Source organism: Lissotriton vulgaris, chromosome 2_1 (genome assembly GCF_964263255.1).
Source record: "Lissotriton vulgaris chromosome 2_1, aLisVul1.2, whole genome shotgun sequence".
Classification (NCBI taxonomy): Eukaryota; Metazoa; Chordata; class Amphibia; order Caudata; family Salamandridae; genus Lissotriton; species Lissotriton vulgaris.
In genome coordinates, this window is record NC_141687.1 from 1,063,590,528 (window position 1) to 1,063,614,994 (window position 24,467).

The window sequence follows — 24,467 nt, forward strand, 5'->3', positions numbered from 1 at the left end:
CGAGGCCCTCGCCGCCTGACGACATTGGACTTTACAATGAATGCATCAAGAACGCAGCAACAGCGTTCAGAGTCAAGCTCGAGGAGGAGGTGCCAAAAGGGGATTTCCTAGTAGAAACACGACTCCCAATGCACACTAGGAGCCAGTACCTGCCAATGCTTGAAAGCATCAAAGGACAAGGAAGAGAGGCATTAAAGGAGCCTGCTACTTGTAAACCTGTCACGCTAAGGACGGAGAAAAAATACAAGCACTCCTCAAAGGACCCACCCTACATAATGGGGACGGTCACTGCCGACTCCATCATCACTGCAACAGCAAGGAAAAGGGCCAATGTCCCAAATACTTCAGGTCCACCCCCAGACAAAGAGAGCAGAAGGATGGACCTAACAGGAAGAAGAATCGAAAGGAATGCCGCTATGCACTAGCGCATGGCTAATTCCAACGCACTGCTCAACAGACACCATTACAAAATCATGGACGAACTGGGACAGTTGGTGAAACACCTCAAAAGGAATACCAACAAAGGGCTTCGCACCTGGTAGAGGAGGGGAAGAACTTGACAAACTCTTGCCTAAAAACAGCACTGGACGGTGCAGACACTGCCAGCAGGCTTATGATGCTGGGTATCACAGAAAGAAGACAAGCCTGGCTCAGAATATCAGGCTTTAAACCGGAGGTGCAACACAACACCCTGAACACTCCGTTCAACGGTGGAACACTGTTCGGAGCACCAGTGGACGACAAGCTCTCACAGCTCAAAAAGGATTATGACACCGCAAGATCCATGGGGGCCTTGCAATTTAGGGGAGCAAAGAGAGGGACCCCGTCACGGAGACCACACGGGAGAGGGGGGAACCAGCCGGGAACGGCTCATCAGTCCTTCCAACATTCCCACCAAAGCGACACCCATACGCAACAAGGCCAGCAAAAACAGCACTGGCAATATCAACATAGGGGCCAGTCCTTTCGCGGGAGGGCGAGTGGACGTGGAAACAGGAGGGGTGGACAGCAAACCACCTCCAAGTGACTCGGCCACATTGATCGTGCACACCCTTCCAAAAACTCCAAGGGTGGAGCACAAAAACAAGAAACAGGAGTGTCCCGCACCGAAAGACCACGAGCACGTAACACCAGTGGGAGGAAGATTAAACCGTTTTCTCCAGGAGTGGAAGACAATTACAACAGACAAATGGATCATTAACACAATACAGTACGGGTACTGCATAGAGTTAGAAACAAGCATTTACAATGCAATGGTTTCGCCTTTGGAAAAGTTAGAGCTATTGGCATTGTAAATGACAAATTTTGTATTTATGTGTTGGTTTTGAAAACATAAATAAATGGCATTGTCATTTACATTGCCATTAGCTTAATCTCTCGCAAATGTGAGACCTATTGTACCCTACGGACGAGCTCAGCAGACAGCAATTACTACCACACACAGCCACACACACACACCCAGAGCCACACACACACACACCCAGAGCCACACACACCCACAAACCCAGAGCCACACACACACCCAGAGCCACACACACACACCCAGAGCCACACACACACACCCACACTCCCAGAGCCACCCAAACAACCAGAGCCACATACACACACACACACACTGCGAGCCACACACACACCCACACACTAAGAGCCACACACACCCAGAGCCACACACACACCCAGAGCTACCCACACACCCAGAGCCACACACACACCCACACACCCAGAGCCACACACACACACCCACAGCCACACACACACCCACAGCCACACACACACACCCACACACCCAGAGCCACAGCTGTTAAAATTTACAATATCCATCAATCAAAAACACTATTATTAAACGTTCAATTTGGGCATGCAGCTCAGCTTCGGAATAATTTAATTCATAATTAACAGTGTGGAAACGCAGCGCTTGAAACCTTCGAAATTAAGCTACACGGGAAGAAGCATCACAGAGCAGTGACTGCCCAGTGGAAGTGAGAGGCTCAGGCACCAGGAGTTTGAATTACACAAACCAAGGCCGCCGTGTTTGCACCTGCCGAGCCTCGCCTTTTACTCACGGGAGGAGCTAACCACGCCATCTACGACGTTCGCCAGTTATTTTGCCGGCACTCACCTCCCAGTGACCGTTCGGAGAGCACACAGCTTCCCCAACAACAGTGCCCTGACAGCAGAGCCTCTCATGTGCCTCAGGCTTCGTAACCAATCACAGCGGCCAATTGCGGTCTCCGCCAATCAAATAATAGTCGACCTCCTCATGCACAGCTCGGATTGGTTCCGATTATTGGAAGCTATGTACGACTGGTAACACTTGAACCAAAGGTCAGTCAACCTAGCACATATCCCTGTCTTGTTTCATGTGGGAAACTGTGTCTGAGATAGAAACTGAAGAGGGACAACTTGAACGTATCCTGTTTCATTGAAAGAGCGGCCATGTTTTATGGGAACTTTGTCAACAATCTTTATCTATAGACACAAAAGTCCGAACAGGACTATAGAAAACCAAGAGTATGTTTATTTTAATTTCAATATCTAAATGTGGATATTTTAATTTTGTATCGGTTAGTTAAAAAAAATGCTTCGGAAAGGTCTCTGAAAAGAGCGAAGAAGTAACTCTCAACTATATATTTCAAAGTTAGGAAAGTAAACCCCTTTGTTAAGGTTGTCTTGGTTCCAAATGGACGGGGGCATTGGAGCAGTCACACCGGTTTGATAGTCCTATTTTGGTCTCCATGCTGACTTAAATCGGTTGGTGTTCAATTTGGTTTCAGCTTTGACACATCCCCTCTCCATAGTTCGGGTATATCTACTAACAGTTTGCGCCTTGTTTGTATGTCGGTGCGCAACCAGCTGGCAGAAGGAACATTGCCTTATTCCGATAAACTGTGGCACAAACATACTTGTTGACCTTAGTTTACTGTTCAAAAGCAGCACAAATTTGGCGCATTTACTACCATTGTTGAGAGTGGGGAGAGGCGAGGGGTCACTAGAGGCCAGAGTTGTCTTTCGTTAGAGTGCTAGCAAAACAACAAAGATTAAACAAGGAAAGGCACGGACAGCGGGGGGGGGGCGGGAAAGGCAGGGACAGCGGGTTGGGGGCGGGAACGGCAAACGGCAAGAAAGGCACTCACCTGGACTTCCTCGGGCAGCCGCAAAATGACCCTAACAAGCGTTGCCGACAAAAAAATAAACCCCGCCCACCGCCGCACTGACGTCCTAAAAGGGGCCGGATTAGAAATTCTCAAACGCCCACGAGTCGCCTCGCAGAATGGCTGACGCCTCTGTTTTCCAATGGCTAGCCTCCATTTATGGAGCTAGCCAATGGGAAACCGGCGGGACGAACAGTCATACTGCAAAACAAAAGATTTCGCCTGCGCGAAACGCTGCTTGCGCAGCTTTCGGCAGGCGAAACCTAAAAACACCACCAAGCAGAAAACCAAAGAAAAGAGCACTAGCAAACAAGGAACTAGAGCTTCTTCAGTGGGAGGCAGAGGAACTCCTACTAAAGGAGGCTATCGAGCCTGTATCTACCATGGAAAGGAACAAAGGGGTGTACTCTACGTACTTCCTAGTACCCAAGGTAGACGAAACAATGAGACCCATCCTGGACCTAAGGTTCTTCAACAAATTCATAAAGATACAAAAATTCAAAATGACATCCCTGCAAGAAGTACTTCCACAGATTCAAACAGGGGACTTCATGGTCACCATAGACCTAAACGATGCCTACCTACACATCCCAATGAACAGACGGCACAAACATCTGCTACGTTTTCAATCCACTCAGATCACTATCAATTCACAGCATTGGCCTTCGGACTAAAATCAGCACCGAGGGTATTCACAAAGTGTCTGGCAGCAGTCGCAGCGCACTTGAGGAAAGGGATACATGTATACCCTTACCTAGACGACTGGCTAATAAAGGCAAAGTCATACAACACGTGCAAACAGCACGCTCAAATAGTGACAGACACACTGATGGCCCTGAGTTTCTCCATCCACTGGAAGAAATGCTCGATAAACCCAGAACAGGTCAAGATATTTCTGGGGGCAAAGATCAACACCGTGCAGGGAAGGTGTTCCCCAGCGAGAAGAGAAAGATGGCGCTGTTGAAGGAAGCGCACCTCTACCAGAAGGGGCAAGCTCTGACAGTGAGGACGGTGAGCAAAATAATGGGCATGATGGCCTCATGCATCCACATAGTACCAAATGTACAACTACACATGAGACCACTCCAGGAGTGGCTGCACGACCAATGGTCACAAGCGACAGGGTGTTGGGAGGACCTAGTGGTTGTAACGCACGCAGTGCACGAGGAGATATCATGGTGGAACAAAGGAAACATAACAAAGGGAAAGCTTCTAACGCCACCAACAGTGACCATCACCACAGACGCATCCCAAAAAGGATCGGGAGCACACATGGAAAAACTCTGAGTGAGGGGCCTGTGGACACAAGCGGATGCAGTAAAACACATCAAGTACCTAGAACTAAAGACTGTTCTCCTAGCTATGAAAGCTTTCCAGACGAAGTTGTATAACCAAACAATGTTGATACAGGCGGACAACACAACAGCGATGTTCTACATAAACAAACAGGGAGGAACACACTCAGCCCCGCTATCAGAACTAGCTCAGGAAATATGGAAATGGGCAATACCACTGAAGATAGATCTACTGGCGATACATCCGCCAGGAAAGGACACGTGGAAGCGGACTGGCTCAGCAGACAGACATCGGCCTCATACGAATGGGAGCTAAATGCACAAGAAACAAAGAAACTGTTCGACAGGTGGGAAACGCCGTCAATAGACCTGTTTGCAACACACCAGAATGCAAAATGTCAACACTTCGCATCGAGGCAACCAGGGGAAGGGTCTCTGGGGAATGCCCTATGGATAAGCTGGTCAAAGACATTTGCCTACGCCTTTCTGCCGATTCCCCTGATACGCAAGGTACTCAGCAAGTGCAGGACAAGCAACATGACCCTGATACTGGTCGCACCCCAGTGGGCCAGGCAGACCTGGTACTCGCAGATTATGGAAATGACACAGAGTGCACCACACAAATTTGGGAGAAGGAAAGACCTATCTCCATGCAAAACGGAGAGGTGTTGCATCCAGAGCCAGAAAGTCTCAGCCTAGCAGCCTGGCTCCTGAGGAATTAGAGTTTGTACACCTAAAGCACCTGAGAGGACCCGGAGGGTACTTCAAGAGGCAAGAAGACCAAGCACACGTAAGTGCTACGTGGCCAAATGGAAGAGGTTCACACTATGGTGCAGAAAGGAGGGACTGCACAACAAAATGACAAGAGACTCTACAGTACTTAAGTACCTCACACACCTGCTCGAGACTAACCTGATCTCATCATCGCTAAGGGTACACCTAGCAGCCATTCTCGCTTACACTAGAGGAGAAACAGGCAAAAGCTTCTTTACTTCTATGATTGTAAAAAGATTCTTGGAAGGCGCAAAAAGGATTGCACCGCCTAAAAGTTTACCAGCACCTGCATGGAACCTCAATATAGTGCTAACAGAACTCATGAAGGCACCCTTTGAACCAATGCATAAAGCCTCACTACAGATGCGAACGTTAAAAACAGCATTCCTAGTGGCAATCACCTCGCTGCGCAGAGTAAGCGAGCTACAGGCGTTGACGCTACAGGAACCCTACATACAAATTCACAACGATAGGGTGGTGATGAGAACGGACCCACACTTTATGCCAAAGGGGCAATTCAAATACCGAGTTTCTTCCAGAAACCAACAACAAAAGCTGAAAGGGCACTGCACACTCTGGACGCGGGATGTGCAGTCATGCATTACATAGAGAGAACTAAAGACCACAGGAAAACGAAAGTTTTTTGTGTCATTTGCTAAAGGTTTCATGGGCAAAGCTGTTACAAAAGGGACAATTGCACGATGGATTGCGCAAGCTATACAATTCTGCCACAAACAAGCTGGACAAGAAGTAACAGAGGGGCCACGGGCCCATTCAACAAGGAAAAAGGGAGCTACAATAGCCTTCTTGGCAAACACTCCCATTCAGGACATTTGCCTGACGGCAACATGGGCTTCTGTGCACACGTTTACAAAACACTACTGTGTGGACATACAAATGAACAAGGAAGCACAAGTGGGACAGAAAGTGCTTCAGCACATATTCAAGAACCCAAGCTCATATTCCACCCAGCCGCCACAATAACAACAAACCGCTATAAAGTCTATGCACAGCATAGTGAATCCAGAAAGATTCACACTGCAAAGCGAATTGTTTCTTACCTGTCGGTGTAGTTTTGCAGCGTGAAGATCTTTCTGGATTCACTAGCGAACCCACCCACCTCCGCCAGAAAGATGAAGTTGGAGAAAAGAGGTGGTAAACAGAAAAAAAAAGAGAGACTTTAATGGAACTTCAAGGACAAAACGGTAAAAGAAAAGATCAAAATATTGCCATACAATTCGGAAACAGAACACAAACGGAAAAATAAAAAAAGAATCCGAAGATGGCGCCCAAGGGTGGGAGCTTCCGCAGGAAGCATGCCGACGTCACAGGAAGGACACCAAAAGGTAGGACGTCGACGCCCACCTGGGCTACAAAAAAAAAAAAAGAAAAGACTACGATTCCGGACCCAACCACTAGACCGCGGAATAATGCACAGCGTAGTGAATCCAGAAAGATCTTCAAGCTGCAAAACTACACCGACAGGTAAGAAACTATTCGTTACCGTGGGGCTCCCACTTCGACAGCGGGGAATATTCAGTCATGTGAATCTATGAAAGACACCATTACTGGAGAACCACCGTTTACAGGTAAGTAACAATTGCTCTTCATGTGCCCTGTGTTCAGTGTAAACCTCTTCCTTCATCTGAAGTAGCTAATGAGGTATGAGTTGTAACATCTTTTTACTCCTTCCTCAGCAAATGGAGCGGGTTTTCCCATGGTTCAGTGTCAAAAAGTCCAGATATTGGGAACCAAATAAAGCAGCTAATAAGTAAGTAACACCATGCTTAATTCAGTTCAGAAATTACGTGAAAATAAGTGGATACTAGTAGCTGCTCTAGAGATACTGTTATACTGAAGATATTCTAAATTGCCTTATTTTACTCAGTTGAGATTGACCTAGTTGATGATGTGCTGCATTTATATTAAAAGATCATTTTCAAGGCCTGGTTTCGACCAGACCCCGGTCAGGAACTTGTGTTGTTGACTGTTTTCTACTGTTTCATGAAAAGACCTTTTAGTACCGGAAACATAAAGCCAGATAACTGGGTCTCCAGCGCTTCTGACTGTTGATACTGTGAATCCTAGCTTTAGAGCCAATCCTAAAATATTGCATGTAAGGAAACCACTGAAGTATGACCCCTACAGGTAAGAGTTCTGCTGGAGAACTACATTGACATTGGCTGTACACAAAGGAATCTGTCTGAAACCATTTGATCCAAAGGCTAAAACTTGAACGGCAAACCACACATTGTAATTGTGAGTGCTTCTTTCTGGATCTGATTACCTTTTGAAATCTCAGCATGTTCGAGGCATGTGGGCTGCTGACATTCATATCTGTGCATAGATCGCTGCTTAGTGTTGGGTCCGGATGATTGCACATTGTTGTCCTGGAAGAGTCTTCGAAGTATCACGAGATAGGTGGCTCCTCCCCTGGACTACAGTGCGCATGGGCATCGCCTCCATCCCCAGATTGTTTTTTTCCGCCATTGGGTTCGGATGTGTTTCGGTTCCCTCTGTCGGAATCGATAGTTGTTTAACTTTCCTAACTTGAGACCAAAAGGTCTTTAGGCTTAGCGTCGGTATCGTCTTCGTTCGGGTTTTGTCTGTTCATCAGCTCCGAACTCTTGCTGCCCCTCCGCGTGCTGTCGGCGCGGACGGGCCTACACGACGCTCCAGACTACTTCAATGGAACGAACTCCGTTTAAGAGGTGTCCGGTGTGCACCTCAAAGTATTCACACCTCGACGTGCACCCAGTGTGCAACAAATGTTTGTCGCCGGACCATGATGAGGCCAGGTGTATGGCCTGCTCAAAGTTCCGGTGTAAGAAGACTCTCAAGCTTCGTCGGGCCGCTAGACTCCAGGCCCAGTTATCGGCGCCCCCGCCGGACAACATCTTCGAAGAATTTGTTGGAGACGACGATGTCTTTCAAGTTTCGGACTCTAGCCCTGCGTCGGAGGGGGAAGACTACGACGTGGGAGACGAGGAGTTTGATGAAGTCGTCGACGAGGTAGGGGACGACGATGGGGCCATTGCCACCGTGGAGGATAGCTCGGAGGAAGAGCATCCTCAGACTGACTCAGGGGTCAACCTCCACCATACGGCCCAGGTCGAGGGATCGCCTTCGGGCCTTACCCAAGACCTCATTAATCGTCCAACAGCCCCGCCTCCGGGCCCGGGCCCGGCCACGGACATTTCTGATGCGCCACTCCCGTTGAAGAAAACGAAAGTGAAGCCATCGGGGTCCACACCAATGGTATCGAAACCGAAAGTGAAAGTCGCACTGGTGGGACAGAAGGCTCCAGAGGCCTCAATGTCTAAAAAATTCAAAATGGCCGACATCAAGAGCCACGCCAAGATGGCCGACCCGAAGACCCCGGTGTCGAAGCCGAAGGCGAAGTCGACCGACGCGGCCGCGTCGGCGCCGAAGATGGTCGAGGTCGATGACCCGAAGAGAGCTTCGAAGAAGCGTCAAAACGATTCCAAAGCTCTGGCTGCGCCGACTCCGGCCGTCGAAGCCAAGGATGGTGATGTGTCGGCTCCGAAGACCGTGCCTTTCGCCGACCCGACTCCGGACTCGGGGAAATCGTTCGAGCCGGTCCAGCCCTCCCCGGCCTTAACAAAAAAGGTCGCAGAGTCCCTGCAACGGATTCGGAAGGACGCTGTGGCTCCCGAACCAGAGGATGTGGTGCCGAAGCCCACACCGAAGCCGGCAAAGGCGCAGACGCCTATCCGCTTCACGCTACCGCCGAAAACGACGCCGAAGGCTTTCGCTCCGAGGCATGGGGCCGGAGGGCCCTCGAAGAGGGTGTCAACGCCCAAGGCGTCATTGGTGGTGTCGAAGCCTCGGCTCCAGCCACTTGCAGAGGAAGAGCGTCGAGAGGTCATCATCGACGCCAATACCGGGAAGCTGTCTCTCCTCAAGAGGAAAATCACCACGGAGCCGGTGTTGGAACATTTTCGTATTCCACTCAAAAACAAGAAGGACTCTGCGGGTACTTCGGCCCCTATAGAGCCTGCATCTCCCAAGAATTTAGAACTTTCTCCAACGCATTCCAACGCTGGGGAAGGTGACGGAGATGAGGGGGACGAGTACAATTATCCAGCGTACTCGGATCCAGAGGAGGAACATGAACCTTGGTCTGCCGGAGGCGACCCTGAGGACCCTCAGTCGGGTCAGGAACCGCAGCTCTTTGCAGCGAAAACCTCACCAACGGAGGACTCTGCAGCCTTCAACGCTCTAATTGAGAGAGCTGCAGCAAATCATGATGCCGGCCTACATTCAGATCCTGTGGATGTCGATTTTTTGTTTGACACTTTCTCAGTGGCTGAAAAGTCAGTCAAGACATTGCCAATGCTCAAGGGAGTGCTAAAGCACGCGCCGGAGGTTTTCAGGGAGCCCACTCGGGCGCGAGTCATCAATCCTCGCATTGACAAAAAATACAAGGCAGCGCCCTCAGATCCAACGTACATCAAGGGACACATGCCACTGGACTCTTTGGTTGTATCCAACGCACGCAAGAGGGCGAATTCGCAGACCACGGGTGACGCTCCTCCCCAGACAAAGAGTCAAAAATATTTGAAGCCTCAGGGAGACGAATTGCTGCGCAGGCAGCTAATATTTGGAGCATTTCAAACACGCAGGCCCTACTGGCACGCTACGATAGGGCGCACTACGACACCCTAGAAACACTTCTGCAGCACTTACCTGCAGCTGAAATGTTGATTCACGAAGGGAAGCTAATCACCAACGCTTCCATCAAATGTGCACTGGACGTGGCAGATACTGCCTCCAGGGCGATAAACACTAGTGTGTTGCTGCGGAGACATGCATGGCTTAGGATATCAGGCTTCAAACCAGATATACAGACAACCATCTTAAACCAAACGGTTAATCCAGACCACCTGTTTGGCCCTGAAGTGGATGCTACCCTTGAAAAAATGAAAAAAGACACGGACACTGCTAAGTCTATGGGGGCCCTCCAGTCCCAGCAGTTTCGGGGTGGTGTCTTTCGCCGCTCCAGTAACAGAGGCACCTCAAGGCACCTCAAGGGGTCAGGCATCGCAATCCACGCAGTACTATAAAAGCAACACCCAAACCTCATACACTAACAAGGGTAGAGGTGGTTACAGAGGCAACAACGTCAAAGGCAGGGGACGTGGAAACAACAGCTCCAGGTCCTCCACCTCCAACAAACAGTGACGCCTTGTCACTGCCCCCCGACCACACAACACCGGTCGGGGGGAGACTCCAGCAGTTCCTGCCCGCGTGGAAATCCATCACCACGGACAGGTGGGTCAGGTCTCTTATCCAGTACGGTTACTGTCTGGAACTTACTTCCACTCCACCAAACATACCTCCAAGAAACCGTCCTATGTCCGGCGAGCACTTGCACTTGTTGCAGCAGGAAGTTCAAGTCATGCTGCAAAAAGGGGCAATAGAGCTCGTTCCACTGCAAGAAAGAGGAACAGGAGTTTACTCTCTGTACTTTCTAATCCCCAAAAAGGACGGATCCCTCAGGCCCATCCTGGACCTCAGGCCCCTCAACTGGTACATCCTGTCGGAGCACTTCCATATGCTCACGTTGCAGCAGGTCCTCCCTCTGCTTCGGCAGGGGGACTTCCTGGCTACGCTGGATCTCAAGGATGCATACTTTCATATTCCCCTGCACCCTTCACACAGGAAGTACCTCAGATTCACGATCCAGGACCAGCACTACCAGTTCAGGGTTCTGCCTTTCGGGGTCACCACAGCGCCAAGAGTCTTTACAAAGTGCCTGGCGACTGTGGCGGCGCATCTACGACGCCAGAACGTCCACGTCTATCCCTATCTGGACGACTGGCTCATTCAGGCAAAGTCAGAACAGCAGTGCGCCGACCACGTGTCCCGCACCATTCATCTCCTGCACGATCTGGGATTCTCGCTGAACTATCCGAAATCACATCTCCAACCCGCCCATATACGGCAGTATCTGGGCGCGACGATAGACACTCTGGCAGCCACTGCGCAGCCGAATTCAGTGAGAATCGCCAGTATCCAAACTCTGATCCAACGATTCAGACCACAGCACTCGCTTCCAGCGAAGGTGTTCATGCAGTTGATAGGCATGATGGCCTCCTGCATCTCCATCGTCCCGCACGCGAGACTACATATGCGTCCGCTTCAGGAGTGCCTAGCACGTCAGTGGACTCAGGCTCATGGGCAACTGACAGACCTAGTGTTGGTGAGCGGTCGGGCATACAACTCTCTGCATTGGTGGAATCCACAAAACCTTTGCAAGGGCCGACCGTTCCAGGAGCCTGTGCCACAGATTATCCTGACAACGGACGCTTCTCTCCAAGGATGGGGAGCGCATGTACTCCACTACACAGTGCAGGGACTATGGACACTACAGCAAAGGAAGATGCACATCAATGTATTAGAACTGATGGCAATCTTCATGGCCTTGAAGGCATTCAAAGTACATCTGTGCACCAAGGTTGTGTTGATCCGGACGGACAACATGACAGCCATGTACTACATTCAGAAGCAGGGGGGCACACACTCTCCGCAGCTGTCTCATCTGGCTCAGAGCATGTGGAAGTGGGCCATTCAGAGGAACATCTTCCTCATGGCGGAGCATCTCCCGGGCAAAGACAACCAGATGGCGGACCTGCTCAGCAGGCACAGCCACCAAATGCACGAGTGGGAGATACATCCATCGGTACTCCAACCGTACTTCCAAAGGTGGGGTCATCCAGAGATAGACCTGTTCGCCACAAAGGAGAACGCAAAATGCCAAAGCTTCGCCGCCAGGTTCCCACACCCGCAATCGCAGGGCAATGCGATGTGGATGAACTGGTCAGGCAGATTTGCGTACGCTTTTCCCCCAGCACCTCTGATACCGCTGGTGGCACGCAAACTCAGGCAGCACTCGATGACTCTCATCCTGGTTGCTCCAACATGGGCTCGCCAACCATTGTACACCACGTTTCTGGAACTCTCCGTGGTACCGCATCAAAGGCTTCATCTCACACCCAGCCTTCTGACACAGAGCCATGGCGACATTCTGCACCCAGATCAACCTGGCGATCTGGCTCCTGAAGTCCTAGAGTTTGGCTACCTCAATCTTCCCCCCGATTGCATGAATATCATTCGGGAGGCAAGGAAGCCCACTACTAGAGCATGTTATGCGGCTAAATGGAAGCGGTTTGTCGTTTACTGTGTAAACCACAATATTGACCCGCTGGATGCTTCCATTCAAAACATCATTTGTTACCTGTTCCACCTGTACCAATGCAATTTGGCGTACTCTTCCATCCGCATTCACTTGTCTGCAATGGCAGCATACCTTCAGAATAGGCAGCACCTATCACTTTTTAGGGTCCCTGCTATCAAGGCTTTTCTGGAAGGACTCAAGAGGGTCATTCCACCACGGACACCACCAGCTCCGGAATGGAACCTCAATGTGGTTCTTACAAGACTGATGGGTCCTCCCTTTGAGCCACTGCACTCTTGTGAGCTTCAGTTTCTGACTTGGAAGGTGGCTTTCTTAGTAGCAATTACATCGCTACGGTGGGTTAGTGAATTGCAGGCACTCACCATCCAAGAACCTTTCTTCCAAGTACACGCTAACAGGGTGGTGCTCCGCACTAACCCTAAATTTTTACCCAAGGTTGTATCTCAATTCCACATGAACCAGACAATTGAGTTGCCAGTGTTTTTTCAAAACCCAGAGTCGCTGGCGGAGCGGATGCTCCACACCCTTGATGTTAAAAGAGCCTTAATGTACTACATTGACAGGACAAAGGATTTTCGAAAAACCAAGCAACTTTTCGTTGCATTTGCCACACACCACAAGGGTAACGCTATCTCCAAAGCTGGTATCGCTAGGTGGATCGTGAAATGCATTCAGATCTGTTACGCTAAAGCTAAACGTACTCTCACAATTCCACCAAGAGCCCACTCCACCAGAAAGTTGGGGGCCTCTATGGCTTTCCTGGGTAACATTCCCTTAGAGGATATTTGTAGGGCAGCCACATGGTCTACCAAACATTCTTTCACTAAACATTACTGTGTAGACGTGCACTCCAAACAGCAGGCAGCTGTTGGTCAGGCTGTTCTCAAAACACTTTTTCAAACTGCTGCAGCTGGCACTAGCGGCCGCCAATAATAGGAGGACTGCTGTGTATTCTATGCACAGATATGAATTCAGCAGCCCACATGCCTCGAACTGCAAATGCTACTTACCAGTATGCATCTGTTCTTGGCATGTAGGGCTGCTGACATTCATATCGCCCACCCTCCTCCCCGGCGCCTGTAGCAGCTGCAGTATTCATATATATATGCTCATAGCAAGGTCATCACTCACTTACTTCACTCCATCTCTGCCAATGGCTAAAAACAATCTGGGGATGGAGGCGATGCCCATGCGCACTGTAGTCCAGGGGAGGAGCCACCTATCTCGTGATACTTCGAAGACTCTTCCAGGACAACAATGTGCAATCATCCGGACCCAACACTAGGCGGCGATCTATGCACAGATATGAATGTCAGCAGCCCTACATGCCAAGAACAGATGCATACTGGTAAGTAGCATTTGCATTATATTGCTACACCAGTACCCATGCTGCACTCTGACAGAGCCCCTGCTTCCCCATAGGTCTTTTTAATATCCGTAACTGAGTCAGACCCCATATTGGTTTCGGTTTATAAAACGTCTGTCCCTCCTGAACATCGATCACTTTCTTTTTCATTGTTTGTCCAGTAGTGGTATGCTGCCGAATGCAGTTCTCCCACCATCGTTAGACCATAACTACGCTCAATGGCAAGAGCGGGAGGAAAACAACCGCTCAGAGCAGCCACCATTGATGAAGAAGATCATTCCAGCTCCAAAACCTAAAGGACCTGGCGACCCCGAGTCACCCAAACTGGGGCATCCTCCCACTTCACCTGCTGCAGGTAAGAAGTTGTCTGGTTTGCAACTTATTGCTGTCATAGACCTGTCCAGACATCAGAAATTGATAAGTTCCAGTCTTCTTGTTCTGAAAGTCACTATCCTGTTTGAAAATGCATGGCATTTAACAAAGAATGTTACAGATTGTCAATGTCCGACTTTTTCTTTATTCGAATTGTCCACATTCTCCTGTGTTCTTTTCCTAAAAAGGTTGTTTTCTAACTTAGAGATGTGAAACTTTAAACTTCTGAACAAAGTGATGCAACGTCTAGCACACAGTATTGTCAGTTACTGCTCTTATTACAAATGTTTTGCTGTGCTTGAGTAATGGTTGATCCTCAAAAGCCAAACTCTCTATTGATAACATTGGTGGTTGTCACTAGGTGATTTCATCTTGTCCTTTATGTTGCCATTTATAGTCTTGTTGTCTTTGCTTTCAATGAAACATAAAATCAAATATTTTCTAATTGTATACATTATGGTATTCATAAACTACAAACCTAATCACAAGTGCATAGAACCTCTGATAACAACACCATAAAGGGGGAAAGTCATGAACGCTAGAGTATTCATGAAAACTCATACCTTTACTGCACCTTGCATTATTGTTTTGGCTTGACCTATTGACAGGTGTGAGGGGTATTGCTAAGGTAAAGACTTAAACATTGAAGCAAGAGTGTTAATTAGTATTGTTTGTTACGAACGATTTGGTGTATTTCCAGCAGATTCATAGTGTGGTATGGTTACAAAGTCGAGTGGTGTGGCTCACTGGTTAGAGGCAGCAGACCCGGAAGCAGAGGACGGCCAGGGACCAGGGTTCAATTCCCGACGCGGCAGGGTCGTGGACCAGGGTCAGCGGACTCGATAATTCTCGCCTCGGTGCCTACTCTAACCAGGGATCACACTCATCAACTCTGGGCATTAGCTTGCCTCATCTCCACAACGGCCCCCCACATACGCCAGGGATGCCTGGTTTCACCCTGGAGATACCCAGTAGGGTCCATCTCACAGGGAAGGCCAGGACGGGTTCCCCAGCGGTCTACAGCGCGGAGATAACCCATGTGGGGTGATTCATGCGCTTTACACGACATCATTACATTACAAAGCTGGGAATTATTTCAGTTTGAAATAAGCCAACAAAAGGCTTGCTTACATTTTTAATGTTTATTTTTTTATTTACCTAAGCCCTAGTGTACAGAAATTTAGTTTGCAGACTGCAAAGTAGATGGACATTTTTTTGCTTCTCCTTCAGTAGTCCGCTAACCTAGCAGTGTCTCATACTTTCTAAATATTATTGTAGCACCCATAAGCCATAGGTAGTCCATTCACCTCATTTTGTGACCAGCAACTCTGGGTCTGAGCTGCCCAGATTTTGTATCGCAGTGAAGCCAACAGCAATGAAATTCATAGAGCTACGTTCTCATCTGATTTGCAATTTATTTTGTATTTGGTGCTCAGGCCCATGGGATTCCTACAAAAGGAACTCTCTATAATGCTGCACAAAAGAGCTATAGAAAAAGTACCTCTGGATCAGAAAGGCAAAGGATTCTATTCCCGATTCTTCCTAATAAGGAAAAAGGAGAAAAAATGGAGACCTATATTGGACTTACGAGACCTCAACGGATACCTCAAGAAACAGTCGTTCTGTATGGTGTCCATCCAGGAGGTGCTGCCGCTCCTCGAACTAAAAGACTTTGTGGTGTCTTTAGATCTACAAGACGCCTATTTCCACATACCAATCCACAAGAACCACAGACAATTCCTCAGGTTTGCGGTGGCGGGCAGACACTACCAATTCCGGGTGCTGCCTTTCGGACTGAAATCGGCTCCTCGCATTTTTACAAAATGCCTGTCTCCGGTGGCAACATATCTTCGCCAACACCATCACCAAGTCTTCCCATACTTGGACGACTGGCTCGTCAAGGCGCCTACTTTCGCAGGCGTGAGCAGGTCCTCAGACGCCTGTCTACAACTCTTTGAAAACCTGGGACTCACTCTCAACCAAGAAAAGTCTGTACTTCAGCCTTCCCAACGCCTCACTTTCTTGGGGGCAGTCCTGGATACGGTCAGGAAAAAGCTTTTCCTTCACAGTTCAAACTCAGGTCTCTGGCAGCCTGGATTCAGGCCAAGAAGACCATCACGGTGCGCCTGTACAAGTCATTGTTGGGGATGATGTCCTCCAACATCCTGCTGATCCCACGCTGCCGTCTTCATATGCGGCTGCTGCATGAGGCACTATCCACTCAGTGGATCCAGTGTACAGGATCCTTCGATCTAATCCAGATCACTCCATCCATGGTGCAGGCCCTGGACTGGTGGCTTCAACCTCAAAATCTGGACCAGGGCCTTCCATTCCTACTACCAATCTCACCACATGTGATCACCACAGATGCTTCATTGAAGGGATGGGGTACGTTTCTGCAGGAACTCCAGATCAACGGGCTGTGGTCTCGGACAGAGAAACAGCTGCACATCAACATTCTCAAACTGAGGGCAGACTACCTGGCACTAAAAGCATTCCTGCCCCGGATCAAGGATTCCCCAGTGCTTGTGAGAATGGACAACACCACCACAATGCACTATCTGAACAAACAAGGGGGAACTCGATCTCTGACGCTATCGCTAGAATCTCAACGTATTTGGAAGTGGCTACTTCAAAACAACATTTCTTTACGGGCAGAGTATGTCCCAGGGGCAGACAATACCCTGGCAGACTCTCTAAGCAGGCAACGCTCCATCTGCCACGAGTGGGAGCTGGATCAACATCTTCTCAACACCGTATTCTCCCGTTGGAGCAAGCCTCACCTGGATCTATTTGCGACACAACCCAACGCAAAATGCCAATACTACGCAAGCTGGCATCCCCAGAAGGGGTCTCTCGGGAATGCATTTTCCATCGCATGGTGCAATGTCTTTGCTTACACATTTCCTCCATTTCCCCTGATTACTAGGGTTCTCAGGAAAGTGAAGGCGGAGCATTGCACCCTAATCCTGGTAGCCCCGGCGTGGCCACGCCAACACTGTTTTACGGAACTTCACCTCCGGTCGCTGGAACCGCCAATTCCATTCAGGCCAAGCCCGACTCTCCTGACAATGAACCACGGGCAAGTCCAACATCCGGATCCACAATCTCTCAAATTATCGGCTTGGCTTCTGAGTATAAAGTTCCAGAACTTAGACATTCCTCAAGAATGCAGGGTAGTTTTGGCCCGGGCCGACAGTACCAACAAGACGTATTCCCTGAAGTGGAAAAGATTCTGTATATGGTGTGAGACAAACAGGATACACCCATTTGAGTTCTCGCCGGCACAGATTCTACATAATCTGCTTCAGTTTGCTAACTCAGGGTTGGCCCACGCCTCAATAAAAGTTCACCTGGCGGCTATATCTCGGTATAGACGTTCTTCGTCTGGTGCTTCTCTCTGATCCAATAGACTGATCAAGCAGTTTCTGAAAGGATTGTTCAGGACTTTCCCTCCAGTGAGGGCTTTGCCACCTACCTGGCAGCTCAACATCGTACTGGCTCAGTGAATGAAACATTCCTTTGAGCCAATACACAAAGCCAACATCAAATATCTGTCATGGAAAGCAGCTCTCTTAATAGCGCTCACACCAGCAAGGAGAGTGAGTGAGCTCCAAGCCTTCTCCATTCAAAACCCTTTCTTACAGTTCAAACAAGACAGTTATCTTAAGAACTAATCCTAAATTCATACCAAAGGTTCCATCCAACTTTCATCTGAATGAACCTATAGTTCTGCGGTCCTTCTTCCCGAATCCAAGCACCGCAGCAGAAAGGTCTCTCCATTACTTAGACCTAAAGAGATGCCTAGTTCTACATCCATCACACAGAACAATTTCGGAAATGCAACCAACTATTTATTGCCTTTAGCAGGCCCAGGAAAGGTCTTCCATTAACAAAGCAGTCCATCTCAAGGTGGATATCGGCAGCCATTACTTTCTGCCACCAGCAGGCTAGACATCCTCTGCATTCTAAAGTCCGGGCCCACTCCACTAGAGCGGTCTCCACCTCTATGGCGCTCTTGGCTGGAGTACCCATCATCGACATATGCAGAGTGGCGACATGGAAGACACCTCATACATTCACCAAGCACTACTGCTTGGATTCAGAACTGATGAAGGATGCAGCGGTGGGTCAAGCGGTACTCCGCCATCTATTTCACTAGAGGTGAGCCTTCTTCCTTTCATCCCTCCATCCTATTACCTTCTTGCACATTTCTCTATGTTTAGAGTATCCTATTACTTGCTGTATTTCACAATTGATATTCTATTATCAAGTGATTTTACTTGTTGTTCTATACGAAATGTGCTGGTTATTGCTTCCTACTCTGATTAAGGCATGTGAATCTATGAAAGGTACCTATAATACTGGATAATAAATGCGTTACTTACCTGTAACTGCAGTTATCCAGTATTGGTATCTTTCATAGATTCACATGCAACCCACCCGCCTCCCCTGGAAGGGCTCACCTTAGTTCTCTCAGTAGGTACTACTTAGCACTGTGCTTATGAAAATCTGAGGGACTAGGGCTCCTTCCAGGAAGGTTCTAGAGGGTGGTGATATCTGATTGGCTCTTGGCCACAGTTTGGTCCTTTTCACAAAAGGACATGGATATGTTACTAATGAGAGGCCTCTGGCCTAATACTATGTATATGTCTATATGACATTACTCTTTTTATGTACCGGGAACTCCCACCCCGACGACGGGGAATGATTCAGGCATGTGAATCTATGAAAGATACCAATACTGGATAACTGCAGTTACAGGTAAGTAACGCATTTCGTCCTCGTGGTCTTTGTTCACTCAGGCACAAGCCGGGCTTGGCGGGAGCAGGGGGTGATGGATTTGCGGTTCCTGGCTGGCACCCGGGGTTTTTGCTGTTTGAGCAGAACCACTGCTTGTGGGAGTCTAAGCTTTTGGATGAGCAAGGCAGTCAGGTCCTCATGGGTTTTCGAGGTTGCTGACCACCGGAGACGCCGGCATTTAGCAGGTTCGAGGGTCGACAGGCCTGTAGGGCTGGGGCCAAGTCAGTTGGTGTCGTCCTCTTGTAAGCAGCTGCACAGCATGTCTTCTTTCTTTTTGTTCTTCTTGTAGTTTCGGAATCGGGATCTGAGGAAGGAGGGTTCAGGGTGCCCCTAAATGCTAAATTTAGGGGTGTTACAGGTAGGGGAAGGTCAGGGACCAATGGGTCCCTTCCCTGGGGTGAGTACACCCCCTATCCTGCCACTCTCCAGTGGGAGGGGCGCAGGAGCCTATCTCTGATTGGGTAGGGCTCACCATCCTCAAGATGGCGAGAGCCTGGAGTTGTGCTTCACCTTGCCTCCCCCACCCGAGGGGTGGGGTTGGCAGAGGGTGGCATACCCCCTTTCCTCACTTAGGTTTTTCCACCTGTCTTCCCACCAGAGTGGGGGTCAGAACCGGTGGGGACCAGTTGCTGAGTACAGCAAGTGGCCTGGAGAAGCTCACAAAGGCGGAAGCCTTTGAATCTCCCCTTGCCCATCCTGGGGGAGGAGGCCTAGCACCTCACACCAGGATGTGCATTGTTGCAGGCCTACCAGAGCGGATGCCTCTCGACCCTTGGGTCCAGCAACATGTCTGTTGGGTGGCAGCCGAAGCAGCCTCTCAGTCAGGACGTTGGTTGTGGATTAGTTTAGGGGGCAACTCTAAGTTGCCCTCTGTCGTGCATTTTACAATAAATCCCACACTGGCATCAGTGTGGGTTTAATGTGATGAGAAGTTTGATACCAAACTTCTCATTCTTCAGTGTAGCCATCATGGTGATGTGGAGTTTGTGATGACGACCTCCCAGCACAATAGACTCTTAATGGCAGCACTGCACTTACAGTGCCCAGAAATTTACCTGGGTACTGTAGGGGTACAGGGCTCACGTACCTGTACCCCCACCACTGCCATAGGGCACCCAGCTAGAGGGGTGACTGAGGTATGCCAGGGCAGTGTGTTGTGGGCATGGCACACAGGGAGGTGTGCCATGTTGACTCTTCGTTTTGTTCTGCACCAAGACACTCAGCCTGCAAAGGCAGTGTGTGTGTATGTTAGGGTACAGGGCCCCTAAGGGTGGCACAATAAGTGCTGCAGCCCTTAGGGGCCTTCTCTGGTCGCTGAGCCCTGGGTACCTGCGGTGCCATTTACCAGGGGCTGACATGTGGCCAGAGATGTCAATTGGGTTTAGGTTTCAACACAGGTTTAAGGAAGTAACACAGGCCCTGGGCACCTGATTTGCCTTAGCCCAGGGCACACTCAGTCAAAGTACATCAGCAATTCAGCAAAAAGTGGGGGCATACCATGCAAGAAAGATGGCACTTTCTCACAACAGGGATTTGTCCCAGCGGTTCCAACGAGGGATACTGGCCTCAAAATTGCTGAGAGAACAATTCAGGACTCGAGGGAGTTGCAAAACCACCTCCTGTGTTGCTGAGCCTTTCGAAGTCCATGGAACGTCAGGAGCAGCCGACTGGTCAGCTTCATTGCGATGCCTTCAGATGCAGGGGAGTGACTCTTTCAGTCCAAGGGAGATTACGCCGGGTGTCCTTGATGGCAACAGGTCTGTTGAAGATCTTGGAAGAAGCACAGACACAGACGACAAAAACTTTCAGAACAGCGAGACCAGGAGCCTTCCCTGTTGCAGTCTCGATTCCAAATGAAGTTCAAGTGTTCAGACTGTCAAAGAGTGACATGGATGCAGGCTCGAATCTTGCCCTACTACGAATCTGAGGACCCATCCACAGGTAAGCCATTAAATACCCTAGGAAAGGGGTTAGGATGACTCGGGGGTCCCTCCCAGAGGAGGGACTGGACAGAGGGGCGGATACTCCCATATCCTTTGTCAAGTTTCACCCAGAGGGGTAGCCATGGGCTCCCTGAACTGGCTCAAACTGGAGTATGCGGGGAGGGCAAAAAACCTGGCCTTCAAAGCAGTCTGGTGGCACTGGCAAGGGTCCCCACCTCAGCCCAGTCCACTAAGATCCCTTTCTGGGAGGTGAAGGGAAACCTACTGTTCTACCTTCACCTGCTCAAGCTCAGCTCAGCAGCAGGAGGGAAGAATAATGTCTGGGGTCGGCAGCAGCATTAGCATGCTGGCAAACCCTGAAAGGCTGTTACAGTGAGTACTGTGGGCTTCCCGGATGAGCCCCCCAGTGCATAGAGAAATACCTCCAACACCAGTGACGGTGTTGGGGTATGATGGTGTTGGGGTATGATTCCAGCCTGTTGATACCAAACATGACCAGGTTCGGCACAGCCACTACATAGTTAGCCATCGCTTAATGGCGGACGGCCACTATATATATCAAAGAGCCTAATGAAGCAACTCCGGGGTTTGTAGGGGTGTCCTGCTCATGTAGGGGAACCTTCACACATATAACACATCACCATGCCTTCAGGACTGAAAGGCCAGCCTTAGGGGTGACTTGTAGCTTTTAAGTGTAATGCCTTCAGATATAAGAAAAGTTATATCTGTCGAAAGTGGTGCTAGCATCAACTTACACAGGCTGCAACGGCAGGCCTGTAGTCACAGGCTCAGCAGTCTCTCATGGGTGGAACAATACATGCTGCAGCGCATGAGACCCCTTGTGTACCTATGCCCTGTGTACCTTAGTGCCATAGACTAGGGATGCAGTTGGGTACACCATTAGCCAGTTTAGGTGTACAGAAGTACTTACCATAGTCAAATGTAGGAAGGAAGCATGGTGAGGGGTCCTGAATAGTATGATCCCAGTCGGACTAGTCAAAAAAGCACCGACACCAGAGGCAAAATGAGTGTAACCATTCTAGAAGGATCCTATCTTCCTACCTCGCCATCAAACCATAGACAGTATCAACAAGAATGCTTCCATAGAAATAGTCTAGGAAAGTATAGTAATGCCCAAGTTCTAGGCACCTCTGCCACCAAGCAATGATCAGCTCTTTATTCCTGACCATCAAATGCATGTCATGGTAAGACTGAGGTTCTGCTTGCCATACTAATGAGTACTTGAAAACATCAACTTACACTATTGTCTAGAATTCCCCACTACTCCACACCCAATGCTCAACCACACCAATACATTGTGACTCTAGACCATTGCAGACATCTTCTAGAGGCAGTCTAAGCTCTACCTCAAAAGGGAGCTATCAAAGTTGTTTCTGCAACCCATTCTCAATCTCTGAGCGTTCAACAAGGGTACTACATGCCTACCCTTGAACTAAAAGATGCTGCCTTCTACATCCTCATTCATCTGGATCCGATAGACTTCTAGCCACTTATTCCTTACCCTTAAATTTCTCAGGTGTCAGACTGGATCAAAAAGATTTTCCGTGAGCAGTACCCCTGTGACCCGGTAGGTGGCGTTGTTCGACTCCACTTGCATTGTCCGCTCCAGAAGTAATGTCCGGGGCAGATATATTGGTGCATTAATATCAGTTTTTCTATTTTTTCCTTGGCAGCCAGTGCTGGTCCGAAGGAGAGCTACCCCTCAGTCACTGTTTGACTGGATTCTTTTTTTACTATTTGTTGAGTACTTTTTTTTTCCTCCTGGTGTGTAGGACGTCATCTAGGAAAGCAAGATTTATTCCTTGCAGAGCCTGTCATCGGGCAATGTCGGTGACGGACTTGCACCCTGTCTGCCTATGGTTTCTGGATCACAACCACGGCCCGGAGTTGGCTCCGATTGCCACACCATAAATCTGAAGGCCGTGCAGGAGCAATCCCTCAAGCTCATAGCAGCCCAGCGTGCGGCTCTGCATCATTTAAGTTCATGGGCAAGAGGAAGGCCCCGGGTGTGCTTGCAAGATTCAAGGTCGACGTCCCACTCCATGTCCTTGGGATATTCGGGTAAGTCGGGCAGAAGAAGAATAGGTCTAAGACTTCCCGTCCGTCAGCCAACGAGACGGGGGAATGTTAACATTTGAGGCCAGACTCCACAGTAGAGCCTGCGCCTGGGCCATCTCTTCCCTTTCCTGATTTTCTGCAAGCCAGAGCGACTCGTGCCCAATGTGAGAAAGTGCCCTCTTTCTGCATGGAAAGCCCCCACATTTTGCTGAATTGCTGATCTTCTTTGACTAAGTGTGCCCGGGGCTCCTGCTCATCAGGTTCCCAGGGTCTATGTTCCTTCGCTAAAATTGCATTGAAGCCTAAACCCAATTGGCATCTCTGGCCACAGGTCAGCCCCTGGTAAATGGTACCATAGGTGTCCAGGGCACTGTGACAACTCATTGTGTCACCCTTAGAGGTCCTGTATTACTACACTCACACACTGCCTTTGCAGGCTTCATGTTTTGGTGTAGAACAAAAGCGAAGAGTTGGCATGGCACACATCCCTGTGTGCCATGACTTCAACCCACTGCCCTGGCCTAGATCAGCCACCCTCCTGCTGGGTGCACTATGCCAGTGGTGAGGGTACAGGTGCATGAGCCCTGTACTCCTACAGTGCCCAAGTCCATTCTTGGGCATAGTTAGTGCAGTGCTGCCATTATCAGTATATGGTGTGTGGAGTTTGTTATTACATTACAAACTCAACGTTACCATAATAGCTTTACTGAAAACTGGGAAGTTTGGTATCAAACTTCTCACCATATTAAACCCACACTGATGCCAGTGTGGGATTTAATGAAAAATCTTAGAGATGCCCCCTGAAAATCAAACCAATACTAGTGTCCGCAACACCATAATGGCTACACTGAAAACTGGGAAGTTTGGTATCAAACTTCTCAGCACATTAAACCCACACTGTTGCAGTATGAGATTTAATGTAAAATGCACGACAGAGGGCATCTTAGAGATCGGCCTGATACTAGAGAACAATGTGTTCCTTCATCAAGGTAACTGGTACAAGCAGGCTGTTGGAGTCGCCATGGGCTCGAAGTTCACAAGATCATACGCAAATTTGTACTTGGGCAACTTCGAACACAAATATTTATGGAGATCAGCCACCCCCCACAAGTGACTGAACATATCATCTATTGGTCACGATATATCGACGATATTTTCATAATTTGGTCTGGCAGTGAGACATGCCTCTTGAAATTGGTGGAACATCTCAACAACAATACATACAATTTAGGTTTCACATGCAAATCAAGCCAACTTGAATTTGACTTTCTATATGTTCTTATTTACGTGAAAGACAATAAAATCATGTCTAGACTCTTGAGAAAGGAGACAGCGTGCAATTCTGTCTTGCATGCCACCAGTGCGCAGCATGGCTCCCAAATTAATGTCATCCCATTAGGTAAAATGACGAGAATCAGAAGAAATTGCAGCAAACACACTGTTTTTCTCATGGAGCTGAAA

General features: G+C 49.0%; 1 protein-coding gene across 2 annotated transcripts in view; it reads left to right on the forward strand.

Annotated features, from left to right (window-relative positions):
* Positions 1-24,467, forward strand: part of KMT2A (lysine methyltransferase 2A) — a 1,431,261-nt gene that overhangs the window by 737,465 nt on the left and 669,329 nt on the right. The window contains exons 18-19 of one of the 2 annotated variants that reach the window (XM_086956712.1): positions 6,919-6,992; positions 13,971-14,164. In XM_086956712.1, the coding sequence (XP_086812838.1) occupies positions 6,919-6,992; positions 13,971-14,164 (268 nt within the window). The remainder of the gene's footprint in view (positions 1-6,918; positions 6,993-13,970; positions 14,165-24,467) is intronic. The other variant, XM_086956713.1, reaches the window with a different exon arrangement.